General features: G+C 35.2%; 2 protein-coding genes across 2 annotated transcripts; one reads left to right on the forward strand and one right to left on the reverse strand.

Moving 5' to 3' along the window:
* Nucleotides 1–6,427: 6,427 nt before the first annotated feature.
* On the reverse strand, nucleotides 6,428–11,081 carry LOC141642024 (uncharacterized). The gene is made up of 4 exons (XM_074450685.1): nucleotides 10,575–11,081; nucleotides 8,658–9,276; nucleotides 7,922–8,204; nucleotides 6,428–6,663 (listed from the first exon to the last, which is right to left on the reverse strand). Exons 1-4 carry the CDS (start codon nucleotides 10,672–10,674, stop codon nucleotides 6,613–6,615), a joined length of 1,053 nt encoding a protein of 350 aa, XP_074306786.1. The 5' UTR covers nucleotides 10,675–11,081; the 3' UTR covers nucleotides 6,428–6,612.
* Nucleotides 11,082–19,738: 8,657 nt separating this feature from the next.
* Nucleotides 19,739–22,929, forward strand: LOC141642025 (bZIP transcription factor 39-like). The gene is made up of 2 exons (XM_074450686.1): nucleotides 19,739–21,679; nucleotides 22,213–22,929. Exons 1-2 carry the CDS (start codon nucleotides 19,960–19,962, stop codon nucleotides 22,656–22,658), a joined length of 2,166 nt encoding a protein of 721 aa, XP_074306787.1. The 5' UTR covers nucleotides 19,739–19,959; the 3' UTR covers nucleotides 22,659–22,929.
* Nucleotides 22,930–23,213: the final 284 nt, after the last annotated feature.

Consider the following 23,213-nt stretch of genomic DNA (forward strand, 5'->3'; position numbering starts at 1 on the left):
ACGAGATTCTCGATTACTACGAACACAATAGAGACACCACAAAGATTAGAGCGGGAGAGTAAGTCTTGGGACCGATATTTCACGTCGTGCATTGTGGTAAGCGATTTGGAAGCCAAACGATCGAGATACATTAAAAAATCCGATAGAATTCGGATTCAAATTCGGATGATCAAGTGCCAATTGGAGTTGTCTCCTCAATCGACTAATGTCAAATCAAATCAAAATGATGCCATTTTCTTGAAAAAAAAAAAAAAAAAAAATAATTGGCGGGAAAAACACGGCTTTTATTTTTTTTGTGACGGTTATAGTTTGCTTTTATTCCTTATATATAGTTAAGTGTCGTAACAATTCGTTAGGCAGTTAACTAGAGTCTTCAAGTTTGTATAAAAAAAAATATTACCCAACAAAATTATAAAAATAATATAAAATTGATTTAAAGAAAAAGACAAAACTTAGCTATCATATAAATTAAAAATTTAAAAATTTACTAGCAAAAAGTTAGATTAAATTATTAATGCAAAAAAATAAATTAAATAACTAATATTATTGACTATATTCGTAAAAAAAAATACAACATAAGTAATATGTACTATAACAATTTTGGGATAAAATATGGTTATAGTTATTTTAAAGCATAGTTAACCCATGAATACGTGGTTATTCAAATTATTATCATATTAATCTAGTCGTTACTTTTATACTAACAATTGATCAGTATTTTGTATAGCAATGCGATATTTGAATATACTTTGTAGAAACTCGTATCCTTCACGATACTCGTATTTGTATCTACCAACCAACACGGCAACACCCAAGGATGATCGAACGCAAACACGTGTGAGAGGTTCAAAAATCGACTAAGTTCTTGAAAATCGGTTCGAGTTGGTATTCGGATAAAATAAATGATTTCTAATCAAAATTTATTGGTTTTAACTGGTTTTAACTAATTAAATTTGGTTTAGAATATTTTCTTTAAATTTACTTTTGAGTCGTCCTGACAAATCATTTTTATCTTTTTCTGTCACTTATAAATACTCCCCTTAACCCCTCTCATGCACACATCAACCCTTACCAAGAACACACGAAATTACTCACAAAAAACACACAAAACCGTAGCATAGAACAATCTTCACAAAACCGAGCCACTGTCACGACCAGCCACTCTTACCACCACCATCGACCTGCCTCCCTACCGCCCTATACCAAAACAACCAACAATCATAGACCCTCCCTACCGGAATAACCACGCTAACCCGCCACCTTCTAAGGCCAATCGACCAGCCCTCATCCATCTTATCACAACCATTCAAAGCTTGGTCATCTACCTTGCAATATCATCCACAAAATCACACGAAGTCTGACCAGCCACCCTTACCACCACCATCGACCCGCCTCCCTATCGCCCTATACCAAAACAACCATCACTCATAGACCCTTCCTACCGGAATAACCTCGCTAACCCGCCACATTCTAAGGCCAATCGACCAGCCCTCATCCACCTTATCACCACCATTCAAAGCTTGGTCCTCTACCTTACAATATCATCCACACAAAAAAATTACACGAAGTCTGAGTCGATGTTGTGTCTTTAAGTGCTCGAAAATCTTACCTCAAGATGCCTACTTAAAACAGTTTTCAAAGTGATTCAAAGTTGTTCAAGTTGTAACACAAATTCTCCGTCACAAACAAGACGGATTTGTGTGTTACATCATCATCTTATATGAGAAGCATCACAAATTACTTTTTAATAAGTACAAACTACTATTAAAAACATCCGTTATAATTTATGACATAATAATGGAAATTTAATGGAATTTTTAGTTAGAGGCATCACAAAACTCATTCATGAATTTTTAAGTGATTTATTTATCTTTTGGGCCCTCATCGATGAACACGTTCCACAAGAAAAGTAGTAGGCCGAGATAAAGTTCCTTGGGACCTGGGTTGGCCCTTGGAGGTCGAGGCTCCATTGGTATTCAAGAGAACTCAACCGTGTAGGGGAGGGGACCATCGAATATAAACATCTCTAGTCACATTTCCCTTGAGAGGGATGAAGATGGAGAACTTGTCAAAGGCTTTCTTGGATAGCCCAAATTGATGGGAGGCCGAGGCTCCATTAGTATTCAAGAGAACCCAACCGTGTAGGGGAGGGGACCGTCGAATATAAACATCTCTAGTCGCATTTCCCTTGAGAGGGATGAAGATGGAGAACTTGTCGAAGGCTTTCTTGGACAGCTCAAATTGACGATAAAGAAAAGCACAAGCGTCAATGGGGTTCTCCGTATCAGTATCACGACCATAACCCATAAACTGTTATAGCGCCATCGCCAATTCTACCAACGGATTTTCAAAATCTATTGCTATGTCGTGTTACTAGTGTGCCCTCGATAAAACTTGCATTGCATTATTCTTTTATTTAAATCAACACACTTATCACGTGAGCATTATAACGTCAATTATTAACACAAACAGTAACACAGTCATATCTCACGTAAACCACATTACGTGAAATATACAAGTATAACATAACTTTATCACATAAACAATAATTCACGTACATTATAATATCAGTTAAGTAATTATAACGATAATATACTTACTCATTATATTAACTTAAGACGAAGGGGTAGGAAATATACCTTTCATATATCGTGTCGTAAGATGCTTGTTACCATTTACCAATATACTAAATAACATTGATCATTTTTGTTTTGTGCCATGGATATGAGGAATGAACAAGGGATCCTATTTATAGTTTTCAATGTCGGTTAACACATTCTAGCAAATGCTACGTGGTGAATGTTTTCACCAAATAAAATGAAGTCAACCATGCCTATCTTAGGTAGAAATGCACGAGGTAAGTCTTCAACTACATTTTTATTTTTTTATTTTTTTATTTTCTAATTTAACATGTGACAAAAATCAATATTATATATTAAATTTTATTAAATATCTAGATATTTTACTTCTCGGGTTATTTTCTTTGAGATAGGTCTAGCTAAAATTCTACGGGTAAAGTTATTATTGAGTCAGATTCTAACCGAACTATTTTATTCTTATTCTAGGGTCTTACCAATACTAGGTTACTATGCCTTTCAAATTTTATTGGGTCAATATCTCCCTCTAGGATGGATTCCTTTCATTTGTGTACCTTCTTGACCCTAATAAATAAAAATTCTTTCCCCTTTCAAACAAAGAATTTTCTTAAATATATTAGAAAATAGAAAATTTACTCGGGTATTACAATTACATATTACATTTTTTTCTAACCATCTATTTCCATATTATCCTCCTCCTCGTCGTCACTTTCATCTTCATCCTCATTTTCAGTGACATTATCGAATTCATTGTCTCGTCAAATGTATTTTACTATGTTATTTCGTACCTTGTATATAGCTTCCTTACGCTTCATTTTTTTGTTTTTTATTTAAGAATAATGTGTATTGGATAATTTTAGTATTAGATTTTTTTTTGAGTTGATTTAAATGAAAAGCGTAATATTTTTTTTCAATTTGTCAATATTAAAAAACGGGTATGATTTTGTAGTTAATATATGTTCTATGAACTTGTCTAAACTGAGGTAATAGGAGTTGAACTGAACTTATAGGAACTGAACTGAACTTATAAGAGCTGAACTGAACTTAACTTATAAGAGCTAAACTGAACTTAACTTATAGGAACTGGACTGAATTTAAAGGGGGTAACTTTAAGTACAAAAGAACAGGGCCTTAATCGGGTTATTTCGGGTCTGGAAACTTCGGATCGGGTTTAGGACGGATCAGGTCATTTTTTTTTTTAACTATTATCAATTTATTTTTGAATAATAATCAGTTTGCAATAATAAAAAAAAAGGGTTGGGTTATACTAGGTTGAGTCAATTCGGTTCGGGTCATGTTCGGGTGCAGGTCGGGTTTTTTAGGTCCGACAATTTTGACAGGTCTAATTACAACTGATTGTATAGAAGTTGAGCTTTATATGCATTATCTCAGCGTAGATGTACAATTTATAAGCTATATTTAAAAAATCCGAGATACTATACAAAAAACTGAACTTAAAAAAATTATAATGAATCTAAAAAATAATACATGTAACACTAAAACTTTAATGATTTGATTAAGGGCGCCTTATATTTTAGTAACACTAAAACTTTTAATGCTTTATTTCGCAAAATTATTATTCTCGTGCAAGTCGATTTTACTCAAATAATCTGTAAAACGAGTCCTAATCATAAGAAAATTACGACTCCTACAAGTGTAAATTTATGCCACGAATTATGAATTCATGTGGCATAATTCGTGGTACAAGTGCCTTTTTATTGTAGTGTAAGGTGTCACCCAAAAACGATATTAACCATTATAACAATAACAAAAACGACAACAACGAAACAATAACAAGAAAATGAGAGCAACACTGATAACAAAAGCAACCAACGATGAGCAATGCTATGCCAAAACGTGATATATGTAACTAGCATGTGAGGATAATTGTGTTTTTTGTTTTACAAAATTACAAGAAATGCAAAATTTGAGATATTTTGCGTGAATTGACGAACCAAGCGAATAATAAATACATTCGCCTTCATAAGGTGTCACTCAAAATTAGACTACATCGGAGTCTTCAATTTTCATTGTGTTTCATGGTGATGTTTTTATCTTCAATACTCAAGCTCATTAGATAGTGGAAAACTTCTGAAATTCGCACGAGATTCTCAGTGCTACGAACACAATAGAGACACCACAAAGATTAGAGCGGGAGAGTAAGTCTTGGGACCGATATTTCACGTCGTGCATTGTGGTAAGCGATTTGGAAGCCAAACGATCGAGATACATTAAAAAATCCGATAGAATTCGGATTCAAATTCGGATGATCAAGTGCCAATTGGAGTTGTCTCCTCAACTGACTAATGTCAAACTGAAATCTGAAAATGATGCCATTTTCTTGAAAAAAAAAATAATTGGCGGGAAAAACACGGCTTTTATTTTTTTTGTGACGGTTATAGTTTGCTTTTATTCCTTATATATAGTTAAGTGTCGTAACAATTCGTTAGGCAGTTAACTAGAGTCTTCAAGTTTGTATAAAAAAAAATATTACCCAACAAAATTATAAAAATAATATAAAATTGATTTAAAGAAAAAGACAAAACTTAGCTATCATATAAATTAAAAATTTAAAAATTTACTAGCAAAAAGTTAGATTAAATTATTAATGCAAAAAAATAAATTAAATAACTAATATTATTGACTATATTCGTAAAAAAAAATACAACATAAGTAATATGTACTATAACAATTTTGGGATAAAATATGGTTATAGTTATTTTAAAGCATAGTTAACCCATGAATACGTGGTTATTCAAATTATTATCATATTAATCTAGTGATTTATTTATCTTTTGGGCCCTCATCGATGAACACGTTCCACAAGAAAAGTAGTAGGCCGAGATAAAGTTCCTTGGGACCTGGGTTGGCCCTTGGAGGTCGAGGCTCCATTGGTATTCAAGAGAACTCAACCGTGTAGGGGAGGGGACCATCGAATATAAACATCTCTAGTCACATTTCCCTTGAGAGGGATGAAGATGGAGAACTTGTCAAAGGCTTTCTTGGATAGCCCAAATTGATGGGAGGCCGAGGCTCCATTAGTATTCAAGAGAACCCAACCGTGTAGGGGAGGGGACCGTCGAATATAAACATCTCTAGTCGCATTTCCCTTGAGAGGGATGAAGATGGAGAACTTGTCGAAGGCTTTCTTGGACAGCTCAAATTGACGATAAAGAAAAGCACAAGCGTCAATGGGTTCTCCGTATCAGTATCACGACCATAACCCATAAACTGTTATAGCGCCATCGCCAATTCGCCATCGCCAATTCTACCAACGGATTTTCAAAATCTATTGCTATGTCGTGTTACTAGTGTGCCCTCGATAAAACTTGCATTGCATTATTCTTTTATTTAAATCAACACACTTATAATCTTAATCAAGATTTAAATCAGCACACTTATAATTTATAATCTTGATTCGACGTGACCAAGAACACAAATTACAAATTGAATGGCATAGAAAGCGCCAGGTTTTACACTTTTAATCCCCGATTATCAGAATGGAGGCAATAAGGCAAACAGCGTAGTCACAAATTAGGTGCGTAAATAGGCTCGAACACAGGCCTAACATGTCCTCTGATCCATGAACATGGACAGACAGATTAGCGAATATCGGGTATGTAAAACTTTGGAAAAACATTGTTCCGACTTCTGACTGACTTCTATAGGGAGCTAGGTAGAACGGAAAAAACAAACACGAACACCGCACATTCGAGCCTTGTAGAAAGGTGCTTCGAAGTCAAAAGGGAAAGACATTTTGACACGACAACAACCAATGGCCCAACCAACCATCATAGACCGAATGTAACCGAGAAACCAAAAGGAGAAGATACTTAAATCTGTGGGCGATATGTGATACGAGTAGCAAAGATAATAGTGTTTAGAAATGAATTTAAACAAAGAAGCATTACATGTATAGTCTAACATTAATGTAGACCTAGAGGTTTTAGTAGGTAGTTCCTGACTTCCTGGTAATAAAATTAATACAAATAGAGCAACATACTGAAATTGGTATTTAATGGTTTTGTAAGTAGTCGAAGCTGAGAGGTTGCTGAACGTACGGACCCTGCAACAAGATACGCCAATGTCAGTATATTCGAGTCGTTGTTGGTATTTCAGGCAGCATATAACATACAACCGAAAAGGCACAATGTGTATACAATCCATATTCAAGATTTCCAAGGAAAGGATGGGGTGTGTATGCGACGCTTTAGTGCAATCAAATGAAACATAGAAATATAGAATAGATAGAGGTGGTAACGAATCTTGAACCCGATACTAATGGAACAGACCAGGATCTTAAATTTGGACCCAATGAAACAGATCTAATAACATTTCATGTCTACAGGATCAGAGCTGGATCTGGAAAATTTGGACTCGGTGTATCAAGATTAAACATGATTTGGTCGAGATCCACTCCATAGTCATCCTTACTAAAGTGTGATGAGTTGGGATGACTAATTAGTCGACCTATAGACCATCAAGTATCAAGTGCCATGTGTCATGGTAGTCATCCCACAAGGAGCAATACCGTTGAATTTGAGGTGTTCGTAAATAAATTAGCTCATCAAATAGTAGCCAAGTTATCCCTGCCCAACCTATGTTACTTCGACACTTCACGTGAGCTCACTTACCCGTGTCCGACACTCAATCCTTGGACATTGGTATGACACTCCGACACTTCATTTTAGACCAAAAACTTGACAATTTTTCATAAAATAGCCGGGTCCGACACTTGGATACGCACTCGTGTCCGACCCTTCAAGACGAGTCCGGGTAACACAAGTCCCAACACACAAGGCATTCACACCACTTATAAGTTATAACGAAGCTAAGAAAGACGGAGTACTAATTAAATACACCCAAACAAACTATTAACAATATATCCTCACTATCTTCCGTATCTTCGTCAATCAAGCAAATCTCGTCATAAACAGTAATATATCACTCGAAATATACAGCATAAATGTTTACTCAAAATGACACAAAATATCTTGTAATTATAGGTAGTTTATTTCGACTAAACAATTATGCGGTATATTTCGAGTGATATATTGCTGTTTATGACGAGATTTGCTTGATTGACGAAGATACGGAAGATAGTGAGGATATATTGTTAATACAAACAACCAATTATGATAGTACACCACCAGTCCGAGTTTTTTTAGAACTTTCATTACAAATTGAAAACAGATATTTAGCCTTTTGCCTTCTCTATAATGTCAATCACATTTCCCAGAAAAATCACAACTCACTAGTCACAATCTGTCAATCCAAAATCTAATGTGCCCTTGAATTAAAGAAGATTGAGAATTGCGTCCTACCTGAAAAACTGAGTGCCTGAGTTGCTCAAATGAATGTGCATACATCATAGCAGGACTGGGCCACTGCATATACACCGCATCCGTTGAAGCCTGATTCAATCCCATCGTTGAGTAATGACTGATAGCTGGAGCAGATGGAGGTCCATAGTTCAGTGAGGTTTGTGGCACGGGAATGTGGCCCATCTGAGGAAAACCAGCCTCATACTGCACAAATGAAGGTTGAAACTTGGGCATGTTGTAAGGATCCAAATATCTCTGACCAATTGGGAAGCTCTTCACATACCTGCAGGAAATAAAGTAGCCCAACAAAAAGTTAACCTTCCATCAAATAAACTATATATAGCTCAATATCACCAAAAGCATATAGTAGCACTTTTTTGACAAGTAAATCTCAAACAAAAAAAACATATAACAAGAGTTCTTTAAATTCAGAAATCTCATTAAGCGTAGGAAAAATATTGCCGTGATCAAAAACTCAACATTAGTAAACTACTATTCTTCACTGGCCAACTTCTTTATCTTCTCTCTCAGAGGAAGGTGTTCAACAAATAATATAAGATGTACTAGATTAGACACGAGAAAAATGTCGACCAAACAACACAGGCCAAGACGACATCATATAACCGATAGGAAATAAAAACAATTACCATATAATAGTGCCAAGTCAAACTCAAGTGAATTGCAGGCTAAAGTAATAAAATCTGTATAAGTACTACGGAGTATTAAATTATTGTACCTATCATAACTACGGTCATAGTCTGGATCAAAACGATCCTTTTCTCTGTCCCTTATAATGGCAACTCTCGAAGGATTACCGACATCCCTGAAACCAAGATTTTTGTCCAAATCATTCGAGAAAACCCGACATCCTCCGTTATCATCCTTGCTTGGACATAAACCCTTCCCATCAGCCGAACCTTGAGATGAGGTCTCATCTGAAGGACTACCTGGGCTACTGAAAATGCGAGCCCTTGCCTTGTCATACTCTTCCTTTCTCTCTTCCACGGTTCTTATCAGCCTCTTCCGCTCCATATCAGCTGCATCACCAGAGGACGTCCTACCAGGCCTAGTCATGATAGCAACTTTCACTTGTTCGAGCTTGTTGTTATCCGACTGTTTAGCAGATATTTCTGATAAACAAACAGATGGATATTTGCTCTCGGCAGTTTTGCTAACCATAATCTTAGTGCCTGGTCCATCAACCAGATTGTCCAGCACCATAGTCTGGAGCCCATAATGTTGAGCAACCCTATGAGCAGCAAGCCGTAAATAGGATGTTGGGAAGTGTTGAAATTCAAACTGCTGCTGCTCAGGATTCTGCAAGAATTTCTGAATATCGAGTTCCATTCGCAGAACTGAGATAAATGAAAGACAAAATAATCAGGAAACCATCTCTCCAAACAAAGGATATTAATTTGAAATAGAGCAAACATTTACTTAGAATTGATTACATTTCACATCTAAATGACTGATACAGACCAATGCCAATAAACAGAAAACAAATACATGCCGAAATACAAGCATTAAAAGCCGAAAAACTTAAATTTAAGGATAAAGGCAAGCCATAGAGAAAAAAAAAGGACAAAATTTAGGTACACTATCTAGATTCAATTACTCTATGAGGAAAACTTGTATCATCAGCAGTTCATTGGCTCATTGCAGAACACTCAACATCAAACTGACATTCAAAGTTCCACCAACTTTCTCCAAAATAGAAACTCTTAAGCCATAATATATCGAGAGCAACCTCACTAATGGAAGGACAGACACGAAAGGAACAAATCCTATTAATAGAAGACCGTCAGCAAGTATCTAAACCATCATTTTCGTACAATCTCAATGTCATAATATTACATGATTGATCATACAAATAGAATGCTGACTATATTCTAATTCTAAATCATGAAACATCCTATAGAAAGGCAAACATTCACCTACAATAAGCTCAAAAACCGGCATTGCACGCATTACTTTGCTTCTATGAACTCCTATTAAGTCACTTTTTACAAGATTTAACCGAATTTTCTTTCTACAGACAACATATTGCCGCCTCAGGTATACATCATCTCTAACCTACATGACTTCATCTCGAGCAACCTTGCTCACACATTCTTACAAACACTACTTGTTTCCTTCCATGCACTCGATTGATCGTAATTCAATGTGCCAACCATCTCACAACAAACAAATCTCCACAAACTAATGACACCAATTTTACCTTCTTTTCTTTGACAACTTTAGGTTTCCTACTTTCTAACCGAAACTATCTAAACTGAGCTGAATTCGTAAGTTATAAGAACAAACACGAACTTAAATAACCTGAAATTAAGTCCAAAATAACTCGGCCGTGGTCAACAAAACCCTAACCACGCAACCCGATCTAAGACAAAAGTAACATAACCCACCATAACTAGCACATTCATGAAGTTCCACCAATCTAAATCATAAAATTCCAACAAAACACACAAACTTAAACAACAAATCTACAAAATCCTAGCTACAATACTCACATTGAACCCCAAATCTACATAATTCCACACTAACTACCAATAATCACTACAAAATTACATTAATTATAAACAAATTAAAACAAAATACCAAAATAATTAACCAAAACTTCCAATTTTAAACAAGATGAAGAGAAAAACTAAACTGGTAAGACGATGACGCGGGTTTTGAAGAGCTTCAACGAGAAAAGGATCAACTTCCTTCTCCTTATCTACCATAACCAAAGCTTGATTATTACAATCCATTAATCAATTCTCAAATTAAACAAAAACCCAACAAAACCCAGAAATTATTCAGCTGAATTGTCCTAAAAACACATAAAATCTACAAAACTTTCCCAATTTTTTTCAAAATTAGGGTTAATTCCTCTTCTCTGAACCAAATTATGCCCTAAAAATTGGGAATAATTAGGGAAAGAGAAGATGGAAATATGGGTATTGTGAATTAGCGAAAAGGGTTTAAGAAAATGTTAAATAGATTTGATTTTGATGATTGATTGGAAAAGGGGATTTTGGGGAATTGGGGGTGAGATTGATAGTTGGGAGAGATGAACAAAGAAGAAAAGGGTTTCCTTTTTATTTTAATTTTTCTTCTTATTCTTATCTCTCTATTTCTCCCCCTCAGTTAAAGGAATTTGATTTTTTGATGCATTGGTTTTATTTATATTCCCACGGTTTAAATTTACGAGGTGCTAATGTATTTGTGATTTCTGTTCGTATTAGGTTAATGAAACATGAATTTTAGAAATAAAAAAAAAAAAAAAAAATATAAGGCAGTATTTGGCCAGTCGAATACGTCTTCGTGAGAGCATACGTGACGAAGGTAATAGATTATACACAATTGATGATGGTGGACACCTCAGTTTATACCGAAAAAAGAAATATAAGACAGTCTTACGCTGTGAATCGGTCTATTTGTATAAGATAATTATTCATTCAATGTTAATATTAGTGATGCTCGAAAAGTCAAAATGCAAATGACATATTTTAATGTCAGCTATCCTTTTTAACCGGATTTGAACTTTATTAAACATGTCTTAGGCTAGCCAATAACTTTTGTTAGATTTGAAGTATAGGTGGTTAAATGCGGGCTTAGTCTCACCGTGAGTTAGGCTAGTAAGAATTTTTTGGCCCACAAACATCTAGGTCCGCGTGTTTTGGGCAAGTTCATGGTCTGGACTTTTGTAAATTTACGAAAATACATTGTCCAAACCCACTTTGTTAACGGGGGGACAAGACATGCCTAATGTGTCGTCCCATCCATGAACAACTCTAGCTCGAAATTTATGAAACATAGTTTTTGACTATTAATAACTTCACATGATTGATCTTGGGACTCGAACATGAGATTCATTAGAGTTTACCTAAGGTCTCCACCTTATAATCTACTTGTGTGGGTTAATAAAAGTATCATAATAGTTATTATTAGTTGAGATCCCGTGCTAAAGCACGGTATTTGAGAGCTAAAGAACGATATTTGTGAATTTTGCTTATATAGTAGCCATTTAAGATATTTGTATAAATGAGCTGTACTTATTATAAGTTCTAATGTACGTTATAATGTTAGTGATATATTTAAAAAAAAGTGTACTATTTAAAAGACTTTTAGATTAAATTATTTGTGTGCAAGCTTTTTTTTATTATTACATATAATGAAAACCGATTATTATTCAAAAACATACTCTAATATAGGGTCAGTACTAATAGGGGGATATGATCATTGAGTTAAAAACAAAATGTAAGTAAATCTCATATTAACTTTATAAACGGAAACAAATTATAAATAATACGACACATCTAAACGGACGATTCATAAACAATTAAAACTACTATTTTCTCCATATTCATAAATAAGTATAAGCTACCATCTCAATATATTTTGTACGACATGTTTATCCTACCATCTCTGATTCATCAAAAGATCTTAACTATGGAGAGGTTGTTAGGGGTATATTGAAAGATTTTATTAAGTAGTATAATTAAGAATGTATTTTTACAAAGATATGTAAAATTTTATTGAGTAGTATAATTAGGAATCATTTTGCTGTATAATTAGGAATAGTTTTGCTGTATATTTTTTATTACAAAGATATGTAAAATTTTGATATTTTTAGTGCATATTTTAATTGATATTGTTATACTTATTTGCTGCATATACATTCCTCTATGATATATTACTCAATTTAGGATTATTTGACAGCGTACTAATGTTATAGATTTTAGTGGACTTGTATATGTTATAGATTATTTGATAGCGTATACTGAGCCCAGCATAGTAATATGTAAAAAAAGGCCCACTTATAGATATGAGCATTTGAGCGGGAAAAAGTTGGTGTTTTCTTATTCTTTTAGTTTTAGAGGGATGTGCTAGTTTTTTTTTTTTTTTTTTTTTTTGCAGCAGCAGCAGCAAAGATAGCTTCTAAATCGATACTAAGAACTCATGACCCTCTTAGCGAGGTCATGAGCAACCTTATTAAAACGCCTAGGAAGAAAATTAAAACATAAACAATAAAAGAAAGGAAAAACACAGCTGATCAATCAATGGTAAACTCTCTTATATTTACAAGAGTAGTTAAATGTTTGATTCCCCTACACTATCGTATAAACACAACACAGTCAAATATGGTATTATAACTTATAGTTGTTAGCACTTACAATACAATATCAAATTATTCAAATTAAGTTCATTTAAAAGAGAAAAATAAATGCATGTACTCCCTTCGTCCCGGCCATTTGTTTCCCTATTAAATTTGTGGGTGTCTCAATCAATTGTTTGCCTTTATATTTTAGGAATGATGTTGACGGACAATTAGATTCTCCACACTCAATTTGATCCATTTGAGTACTTGACATCTTATAATTGAGTAATTGACCCCTTCTCTTTTCTTGCCTTTGTGTCAAAACAAAAGGCAAACAAATGATCGGAGAGGGAGGGAGCATTCATTTCGGCTACTTTTCTTTTGTCTTGTCCATAAAACGGCCCAAGAGAATCGCTAAATGATGTTAAAAAAAATAATGGGCTCAGTTATACTCTAGTTTTAAGATACTGGAGTAGGCCAGGCCAACAAAAAAACTGGGCCAACTTTAACAAAATGAGAAGTTATAGGACTAGCTGAAGTATAATAATCGCAAATTCTATTATATAATCGTTTTATGTGTGACCTAAAAAATGTGACCGTTATTTTAGGGTAAATAATGACCACTTTTTATGACTAGAAAATGAACAATTTTTCTAAGGTGGTCACTATTTACCATAAGATAATCACATTTTGTCAAAAAACACGGAAAAAACGGCCGCACAAAAGATTGACCGATAATAATTTAGACGCAAATTCTTATTTGCGACGGGTACTATTCGTCTCAAATAAGAGACGGGCCAAATGTGACCATTTTATGAGAAAATGTGACCATTTTTTCATTGGTAACATTTTATGAACAGTTTATGAGTGGTTACATTTTATCAAAAAATGGTCACATTTGACCGTCTCTTATTTATGACTGTCACAAGGGAGAATTGCTGTAATTTAGATATAGCTAGCTTTGATATTTGATATTATATGTACTTAAATGTTTTTTAATTGCCCGGGTCCATTTAGGAGTGTAACCATATAGTGAGCCATGGTCTTAGAATGATTATTTGGATTTGATTTGTCAAGTTTATTGATTGATTTTTGGAATTGTTTCGTCAAGTTTGTTTGTATAAATGTCTAAACCTTTACGATATTTTTTAGAAGTTAGGTCTCAAGTCTCAACATTGTTTAATGAAAGTTTATCTTTGCATTTGATTGCAGCTTTTGCCCTGTATTGGCATGGAGCCATGGATTCACCTATTTTTTTTTTTTTTTTTTTTTTTTTATTTTATTTTATTTTTTTTAGGTAAGAAAACTAGGTTAATCCTCTAGGATAGGACCAACATATCTCATCCTTTCGGATGAGGGAGGTAAGTTGAAGCCACCGGCTATCAAAACTATTTTAGTATTTTAGTGTTTAGTTGAAAATTTTTGGAATGGTGTTAGACTCAATGAATTCTAATTAACTCAATTCTAATTTTCCAATCCCTTAAAATTTTATGCTACATAGATATAAAGCCCAATAAATACCCATCTATACTCCAAAGTTTCTAACTACACTTCACCATATTTCTACTACTATATCTATTCCAGGATCGAACCAAACACGTATGAGCGAATATGGGACTCTAACTTCACGCCTCTATATCATACTCCATTACAATCCTTTACAATACTTTGAACCAAACACGTATGAGCAAGTATGGGTTTTAACGTCAATTTATAAAAGAATGAAAGATATATCATATATACTCAGTGAGTCAGTGGGGATGACGATTATGATCCAAACCAAAATGAACCGAAATCAAAGGGAAACTTCGATCTAAAGCATCTTTTAACAACCCACACAATTCACTATTTAAAAACCCATATCCAAATTCACTATTGAAAAATCCATATCCAAATCCATTATTAAAAATGTCATCCATTAATACACAAACCAGATCATCAGATATTTTTGAAAATTTGGGCTTTATTAAACTTTAAATTTCAATTTTGTTAAAGAAAAATGACTTTTGTATATAGTCAAATGAAGTTTCAGGTTGGATTTTGGATTATATGGTAGATCGGGTATGAATATGAAAAGGTATAATGGATTGGATATGGATTTTAAAGTATGGATATGGATCGAGTTTTGATATGAATCGAGTATCCAATAAATGGCCGCATTTATATATAACCCGATCTAACCCGAACTATTGTCGTCCCTAATATCCGGGTGGCTGTGCATGTTAATTACACAACAAAATGGCGGCTCTGTCTTGTCAGCAACACAACTCCGACGTGGTCATTTCGTGCACCATACGTGAACATACGTTGGTTGTCTCATGAGTCACACATGAACATGGGTCTCTGCTAATGTTCGTCCCCAAACCCCCTCCATCCAGCCCACCACCACACGCCGTTTAAATTCCACCGGTCATCGTTCTGCACTTGACCATCTTATGTTCTTTTATCGGGAAATTGTACGTCCTCTAATCCGAAATCCAAATTTAAGTATCAAAATATAAAAACGTCTCAGTCCAAAATTAAAAAAGTGTGAATCGAATCCAATTGATTTATTTAGTTTTCCTCATCTCTATTATCATTTTTCATGATTGAAATATTATCCGTCAATAATTAAGCTTATGAATTGGAAAAAATTGTAAATGGTCGTAAATTATCAATAAGAGAGCAATAAAGATAAGGAAGGGTATAATCAGAAAGTTTAAACATAATTTAGACAATATTAGTAAAACTCGGGTGACAAAAAGCAAATCACGTTGTTTATGAGTTAATACTAACATATTTATACATGTAAGGTTCTTTAAGTGGCAGTGGTGACATTCCTTTTTTAGGAGTACTGAATTTAGATGGAGGGCTCTTTTTATCTTTTGAAAGAATAAAGAAAGATAATTCGGCAATTTTTAATACTATTTTCGTGTTTTTGTCTTTAGGTTAATGTTTATTTATTCACAACAAAATGCGAGTTTGTCAATTAAAACTTTCCGAGTAAGAAAAATAAAACAAATTGAAAAATCAGTGAAAACATGCCGATAATAAAGTGAAATCTCTTACCTATAGGCTATATCTCTACTTCAAATTTAATGATTGAATATTAGAAGAAAAAACTTTACACACAAAACGTTAAAGGAGGTGATACAAGATTATCATAGGATAACATGATGCTCTTTATGCTATCCTTGTACAATGATATTTTTTGTTACTGCGCTATACAATATTCGAAATATGTTTGTGTTTATCTAATGCTGAATATAAAAATATGTGTCTTATACCCGTTTAATGAGAGAAAAAAGATTGGTTTAATTACTCACAAAATAATACAACCAACTATAAACCGGGTGTTTAATGTCGAGAACACTGAATAGTTTCGTCGTGGGTACTCTCACAAAGAGGTAAATATGAATGACCGTTAAATTTAATTTGTCAATGTAAATACAGTGAAGTTTTAATCCTCAGATTAAGCGTAAACATGCTATATGAAAAAAGAATAAACATGTCTTCTTCATGGTTAAGATTGATGTTCCAATGTACAATAACATGAAGGAGAAAAAGAAAAAGAAAAAGAAAAAGAAAAAGAAAAAGCATAATCTACTTCTAGACAATTATAAGAGTTATAAGAGAGAATCATCTACTTCTAGACAATTAAGTGTTATCATTATAATATTATGATTTTTTTTCATTTCTCCACCATAGTTCATCTCGCTTATTTTGGGAACATATTTTTCATGTAATATAATCCTTTATACAAGAAGTTGTACATCAATTTAATATAGTATTGTAGCTATAAAAATTTAAACCTTATTTATATATATTATTTATATACGTACTCGTGTTACTTTATACAAGTTTTAAACTAGTATAATAATATAAAAATAGATCATAAGTTCAGATTCCCCTAATTCCATATCGAAGGTATTGTATTGTCTTTAAGACTCATTTAGCCATTTAACACCTCATAACTTAAAGGTCAAAGGGGTTTGTTATAATTAATGAGAATATTTTTTTAGTTTTTTCATATTCAGCTTATTAATGTATATTTTAGAATTTATGTTAGAAAAGTGGTATTTTTATTAATGTGTATCGTTAGAATTTATGTTAGAAAAATGGTATTTTAATTAGTTGCACAAGATATCATATAATGTATGATCTATCTTCACTTGTGTCTGTGGATGATTGTACTCAGATTCTTGTTTTAAGGCCATGGCCTCATGGCTATATGACGATATCGTTAATTTTAGTCTTCTATACTAAAAATTATTGTAGTAGTGACAAAGTGATGGGAATATAATCTCAAATCAAATGAGGAAAGATAAAGATAAATAATAATTCTTTTGTTTCATTAAATAATTACCATTGCTTTATATACCATTATTCAGGTGAGAAGAGAAAAAATAATTTACAATTATTAAAAAAATAAGCAGTTTGAACTGAAGAGGAAATGTAATGGTTCGCAGTCGTATGAATTGATTTATTTACCAAAAAGGAAAATGTAAATTATTGACTGAAATATCAAAAAAAGAAAGTGTAAACTATTGAACGACAAAAAAAAAAACAATTAAAACCAAAGTGGCTTGAGTGTAATGGAGAGCGAGAGTGCCTCAAAACGTTGCAAATTGGCAACAAATTGAGAGGTCCCGGGTTCGACTCCCTACACGGGAGTGATGTGGTTACCTGTCATCCTAGGTTCACAGGGCATTGCATGTGTCAAGGAGGATTAAACCCTGGTCATCAAAAAAGGAAAAAAAAAAACAATTAAAAAATGTAATAAAAGAGATAAACATGTTAGGATAGCGTAACGGAAAGGACACACAAAGTAGGTAAGTGATGGTTGAGAGAAGTTTTGAGATGCACGCTCATGGATCCGACTTGATCATTATTATCCATTTTTGTACCACGTTTCGATTCCTCACGTCTTTATTTCGTACGATTTTGTTGTTTTCTATGTCTCTATCCTACTCGCATCACTTTCACACGCGCATGTTGTAATCTTGCAAATTCAATGGCACCTAGCTACCTAGTTAGGCTAGTTCTTAGAAAATGAGGTAGGTGTTTTACAATAGAGTTGGCCAACTACACGGGCTAGTCTACGACCGTCATGCATGTGAGGTCGGGCCAACATTTTAGCAGGTTATGCACGATTTGGTTTAAGCCTGATATAATCTAACCCGTGTGATCCGAGTCTTTTATATGAGACCCATCCTGTTTAGGTCTGCAAAAAAAATCAAAAAATCGAGCGAGTTAAGCCAAGCTTTAGCTAGCCAATCAAACGGGCTAGGACAAGAAACTGAGGTCATGAACAGTTAGATCGATACGTCTTATGAGTGGGACCGCGTTGGGTTGGCTCAAGTTTAGCCCTAACTTGTTCCGATCTTTTTTTTTGTTGGGCTCTTCAAGTCTCCTTACGGAGTCTTGGGCAACTGGGCCTGCTTGTCTGGTTGACGAGGTCAAATCACCTCAACAGTTTTAATCTAGTGTCTCTTAATTCTCACTGCTTTTAGCCGATTATTAAATGACAAAGTCCACTGAAAAGGAGCCTCGCATAATAAAGTTTCTTCAAAATGGTACTCCGTAAGTAAATCATTTCTTATTATGTATGCGTCCTTATAATTACATGCAGATTTATCAAATTTCCAATTATAATAAGTAATAACAATATAGAGGATCTTAACCTCATAATATACTCCCTCCGATCCAGACAAATGGTAACATAGGGAAAAAGTGGTTATTTAAGAAAAGGTGGAAAAGTAAGGGGTAAAGTAGGAAAGTTTGATTGGGGCCACATGAGTTTAGGTGGATTAAATAAGTAGTTGGTGAGTGGGTGAGTGGATGATAAAGTTGTAAATAGGTAGTGGATGTAAGGGTAATTTAGTCCTTTTTCATGCCAAATATGGTATGTTACCATTGGTGTGGTTCATCCATTTTAGGTAAGTGTTACCATCTGTCTGGATCGGAGGGAGTACATCTTTATAACTTTCTATTTCAACATATTTTCCAAATACCTTATTTTATGACTCCAATACCAATATAATAAATAATCGGTCTTTTTAAGACACATACCCAAAACTAATCTCAATTTATTTTCTTTTATTTCATACCAAGAATTATAATCAACCTCAATCAATTAAGGTGATACACCCCAAAAAATGGTTCCAAAATCCCATACGATCCTTCCTTTACATTTTCCATTTTCCACTCAACAAGTCAACTAAAGACTTTTCCACACTAGAAAACAAATCCAAAGACTTAGCCCATTGAAAAAGTCTCCTAAAAACTACCCCCAGGCCCCACCCATACCCCTCAAATCCTATCACAAATTCACCCATACTCCTCAAATCCTATCACAAATTCTTAAATAAAACCGTTATAACAAATCGCTACAATTTTATACCAACTTAATCATATATTCTAGAGTATATTCATATCTCACACCATTTTTCTCCTAATCAAATAAAAGCCATAAAAAAGAAAATTATCATCAAATCTTCATCACAAATTCTCATTATATACAGGAGATATTCTTCTATAGTTATAGACGAGTCAAATAACCACCCATTTTAAGCATAAGACAAGCAACAAGTTGTATGATGAGACTAAAAAAAGTCACCACTTTAAGCATATTTAACCCGCCTTTTACTTTAAACGGATGTATCCGTGTATACTAAGACTAATTAAATCTTCCTATATCACGATCTTACCAAAGACTTATTGTAATAAAAGTCAAGCGCGTGAAACCTCCCAAAACAAAATACACCATCCACTTGTCTCCCTCACTCATAACAAACCATAACACCCAAATCACATTAAATAATAAAATAAATCTCACTTGAAAAACCCCCAATTTTACATTCAATTCAATCAATCCAAAATCCCTAATTTTTCAACCATTAAAACCCCCAAAATCAAAATCCCTAATTCTTCCTCACTCACTCACAAATTCCACAAATTCCACAAATTCACCATGGAAGAAGAAGTTCATCAGTTCCAAAACGACGTCGTCGAGCTCCCTTTTTTGCCGGAGTTCGACGACGTCCCTGTCGACGGCGGAGATTTTCCGTTCAACGTTGACTTTGACTTTACTTTTGATGATATCTCATTTGCTGATGATCTTCTTCTAGAACAACCGGAACCTAATTCCGACCCGGTTGTGTTGGGTTCGGATGTATCCGACCCGAATTCGGATGGTTTGGGGGTTAGGGTTTATAATTGCGAGCCGATTTCGTCTGAGGAATCGAATTTTAGAGGAAAGTGTGATTCGCCGGAGATTGGTAGCTCGAAGAGTAATTCCGGTGTTTTTTGTTCAGGTAAATTGTGTGATCATGATGTTTCTTCGTCGTCGTTGTTGATTGTTGATAAGAATAATGATAATGATAACGATAACGATAATGGTAATGATAATGATGAAAATTGTAATAGTAATAGTGAGGATCGTTCAATTAAGTTAGAGAATTGCAGGGATAATTGTAGCAGTGGTAGTGATAGTATCAGTAAATGTGAGTCGAAACCGAAACCGAAACCGAAACTGAAACCAAAACGGAAAATAGCTGGTGAGCTCGATCATGTTGCTGAAACTAGGGTGAGTAAGTTTAGGAGGCCGAATTCAAGTGCGAATGGAGATTCGGATGTGTCGTTGATTGATAATGAAGAGGAATTGGAGGGAGGTGGAGATGGAGGTGGTGAGGATGATAAGAGGAAGGCGAGGTTAATGAGAAACCGAGAAAGCGCGCAGCTTTCAAGGCAGAGAAAGAAACAGTATGTAGAGGAGTTGGAGGATAAAGTTAGGGCGATGCATTCGACTATAACAGATTTAAATAGTAAGATTTCGTATTTTATGACTGAGAACGCTACGTTGAGGCAGCAATTGGGTGGAGTTGGAGGTGGTAATGGGGGTGTGGCGGGTCCTGGAGTCGGGGTTGGGCCGCCTGGGATGTATCCTATGGCACCAATGCCGTATCCTTGGATGCCATACCCACCTGCTTATATGGTTAAGCCTCAGGGGTCGCATGTACCGTTGGTTCCGATACCTAGATTGAAGCCACAACAGCCGGTGTCGGCTCCTAAGGTTAAGAAGTCGTCCGAAGGGAAAAAGGAGAAGGAGAAGGAGAAAGGGGAGAGGAAGACGAAGAAGGTGGCGAGTGTGAGTTTGCTTGGGTTGTTGTTCTTTATGTTGTTGTTTGGAGGGCTTATGCCCATGGTTAGTGTTAGGTATGGTCGTGGAGGGGGCGTGTTTGGTGGGGTCCAAAAGGGGACAGTGTTTAAGGTTGATAACCACGTGGAGAGGGCCGGACATGGAGATGGGAAGTTTGTCCATGGGAGGGTGCTTCAACAGTCGAATAGTTCGAATGTGGGGAATGCCAGTGAGCCTCTTGTCGCGTCATTGTATGTACCGAGGAATGATAAGTTGGTCAAGATTGATGGGAACTTGATAATTCATTCTGTTCTTGCGAGTGAAAAGGCGATGGCAGCGGAGGGATCAAAGACTAGTGAGGAGACGGGTTTAGCTATCCATGGGAGTTATCCACCTTATCCCACTCCTGTTCCTGGAAGCAATAACTGGAGACGACCTCATCTTGACAGAAATCAGAACGGAAGGCAAAGGGCTCTTGGCTCTTCTTCTACTGATTTTACGCCTATTGGATCTGATGGCAAGCTACAAGAGTGGTTCCGGGAAGGCCTTGCAGGTACTGGTCTGCATCTTTTATGTCTGCTTCTTAATTTTGACCAACGGTTACTTGTATTTACCAGTTAAGAAAATAGAATTATGTTTTGGTAGCTTAGATTAGTCGTTTTTTTTTGTCATATATGATGTGTAATCTTACTTCCAAAGTTTTGGCTACTTCTAATTTTTATTGACGTGGTGAGGTGAATTGCGATCCAAATTCAATTGTCTAATATTTCTTTCCTGCATCCGACTTCATTTCTACATGTGAATTGATATGGCATAAATTTCTTAGGCTAAGGCCTTAGTGTGGTGAGCATGATTAAGCATAATATCATGTGCATTTACCAAAATTGAAGAGCATGGTTTTAATTGTGATAATTGGATTAAGTGCTAAAAATTGTTCCTTTCCTGCATGTTTTATATTAGTTGAACTTCGCAGCACGTCTTCTCTAAAGCCTCTCATATATAAATGCTTGAAGCTCTTATTATGCTTAATCAGTTGCACAACCTCTCTTGTATGGTAACTTACCCGCACAACTATCTCTTTTGCAGGGCCTATGTTGAGTTCTGGCATGTGCACAGAAGTGTTCCAATTCGACGTCTCACCAACTCCAGGATCAATTGTTCCGGCTACTTCTGTAGCTAACAGAACTTCAGAAGAACGTCTAAATTCTACTCGTCCTAACATACCAAAGAACAGAAGGATTCTCCATGGACATGCTATTCCCTTTAAAGACCCTACAGCCAACTCTACTGAAGAGCGAATGCATTCGCATGAACAGAATGATGGACTTCAAGGCAATAAATCCCGTTCTTCCGTGGTTGTATCTGTTCTTGTTGATCCCAGAGAAGTTGGCGATGGTGATGGTGAAAGCGTTATTGGGTCAAAGACTCTACCGCGGATCTTTGTTGTAGTACTTATTGACAGCGTGAAGTATGTAACTTATTCATGCATGCTCCCATTTATGGGATCAGGCTCTCATCTGATAACAGCGTGAGAGGTCAAGTGAAGACGTGTAATGGAGCTAGAATCAGCTTTCTCACCACAGTTTTGTATAGTACCGCTAGTAATGTAGTTTACACCTTTCAGTGACATTTTTACTCAGTTGGTCTTTCTGTTGCTAACAAACCTCGTGTAAAATGGGTTCTTGTCTTTATGTTGAAATATCCTGTCTGCTGGTACGCTAGCCTGAGCTGTCGACACTCTTCTGGACGTTTGTCGGCTTGTAACTTCTGATTTTATAATGAGTTCCATATTTAATACCTTAGTACTTCATGGCATTTGACCCCTTGTTTATGTTGCCTCCTACTCTACATTTCTCTTGTGATATATGGTCAGCTCAGCACATTGCAACGCAGATGTTGCAGGTGCAAGATGATACACAACAATATGCTGCACTGCAGTGTCCAGGCTATCTGTTCAAAAATTGCCAGGAATCAGGAGCCATGCGGGAATGACACGTCAGAGATAATATATCTTTCTTGGTGATATGTGGGTCGGCTTGTTTCAAACTTTCAACCCATAAATGGCGAAGGTGCAAGAGGATAAGCAT

The sequence above is a fragment of the Silene latifolia genome, chromosome 2, assembly GCF_048544455.1.
Source record: "Silene latifolia isolate original U9 population chromosome 2, ASM4854445v1, whole genome shotgun sequence".
Lineage (NCBI taxonomy): Eukaryota > Viridiplantae > Streptophyta > Magnoliopsida > Caryophyllales > Caryophyllaceae > Silene > Silene latifolia.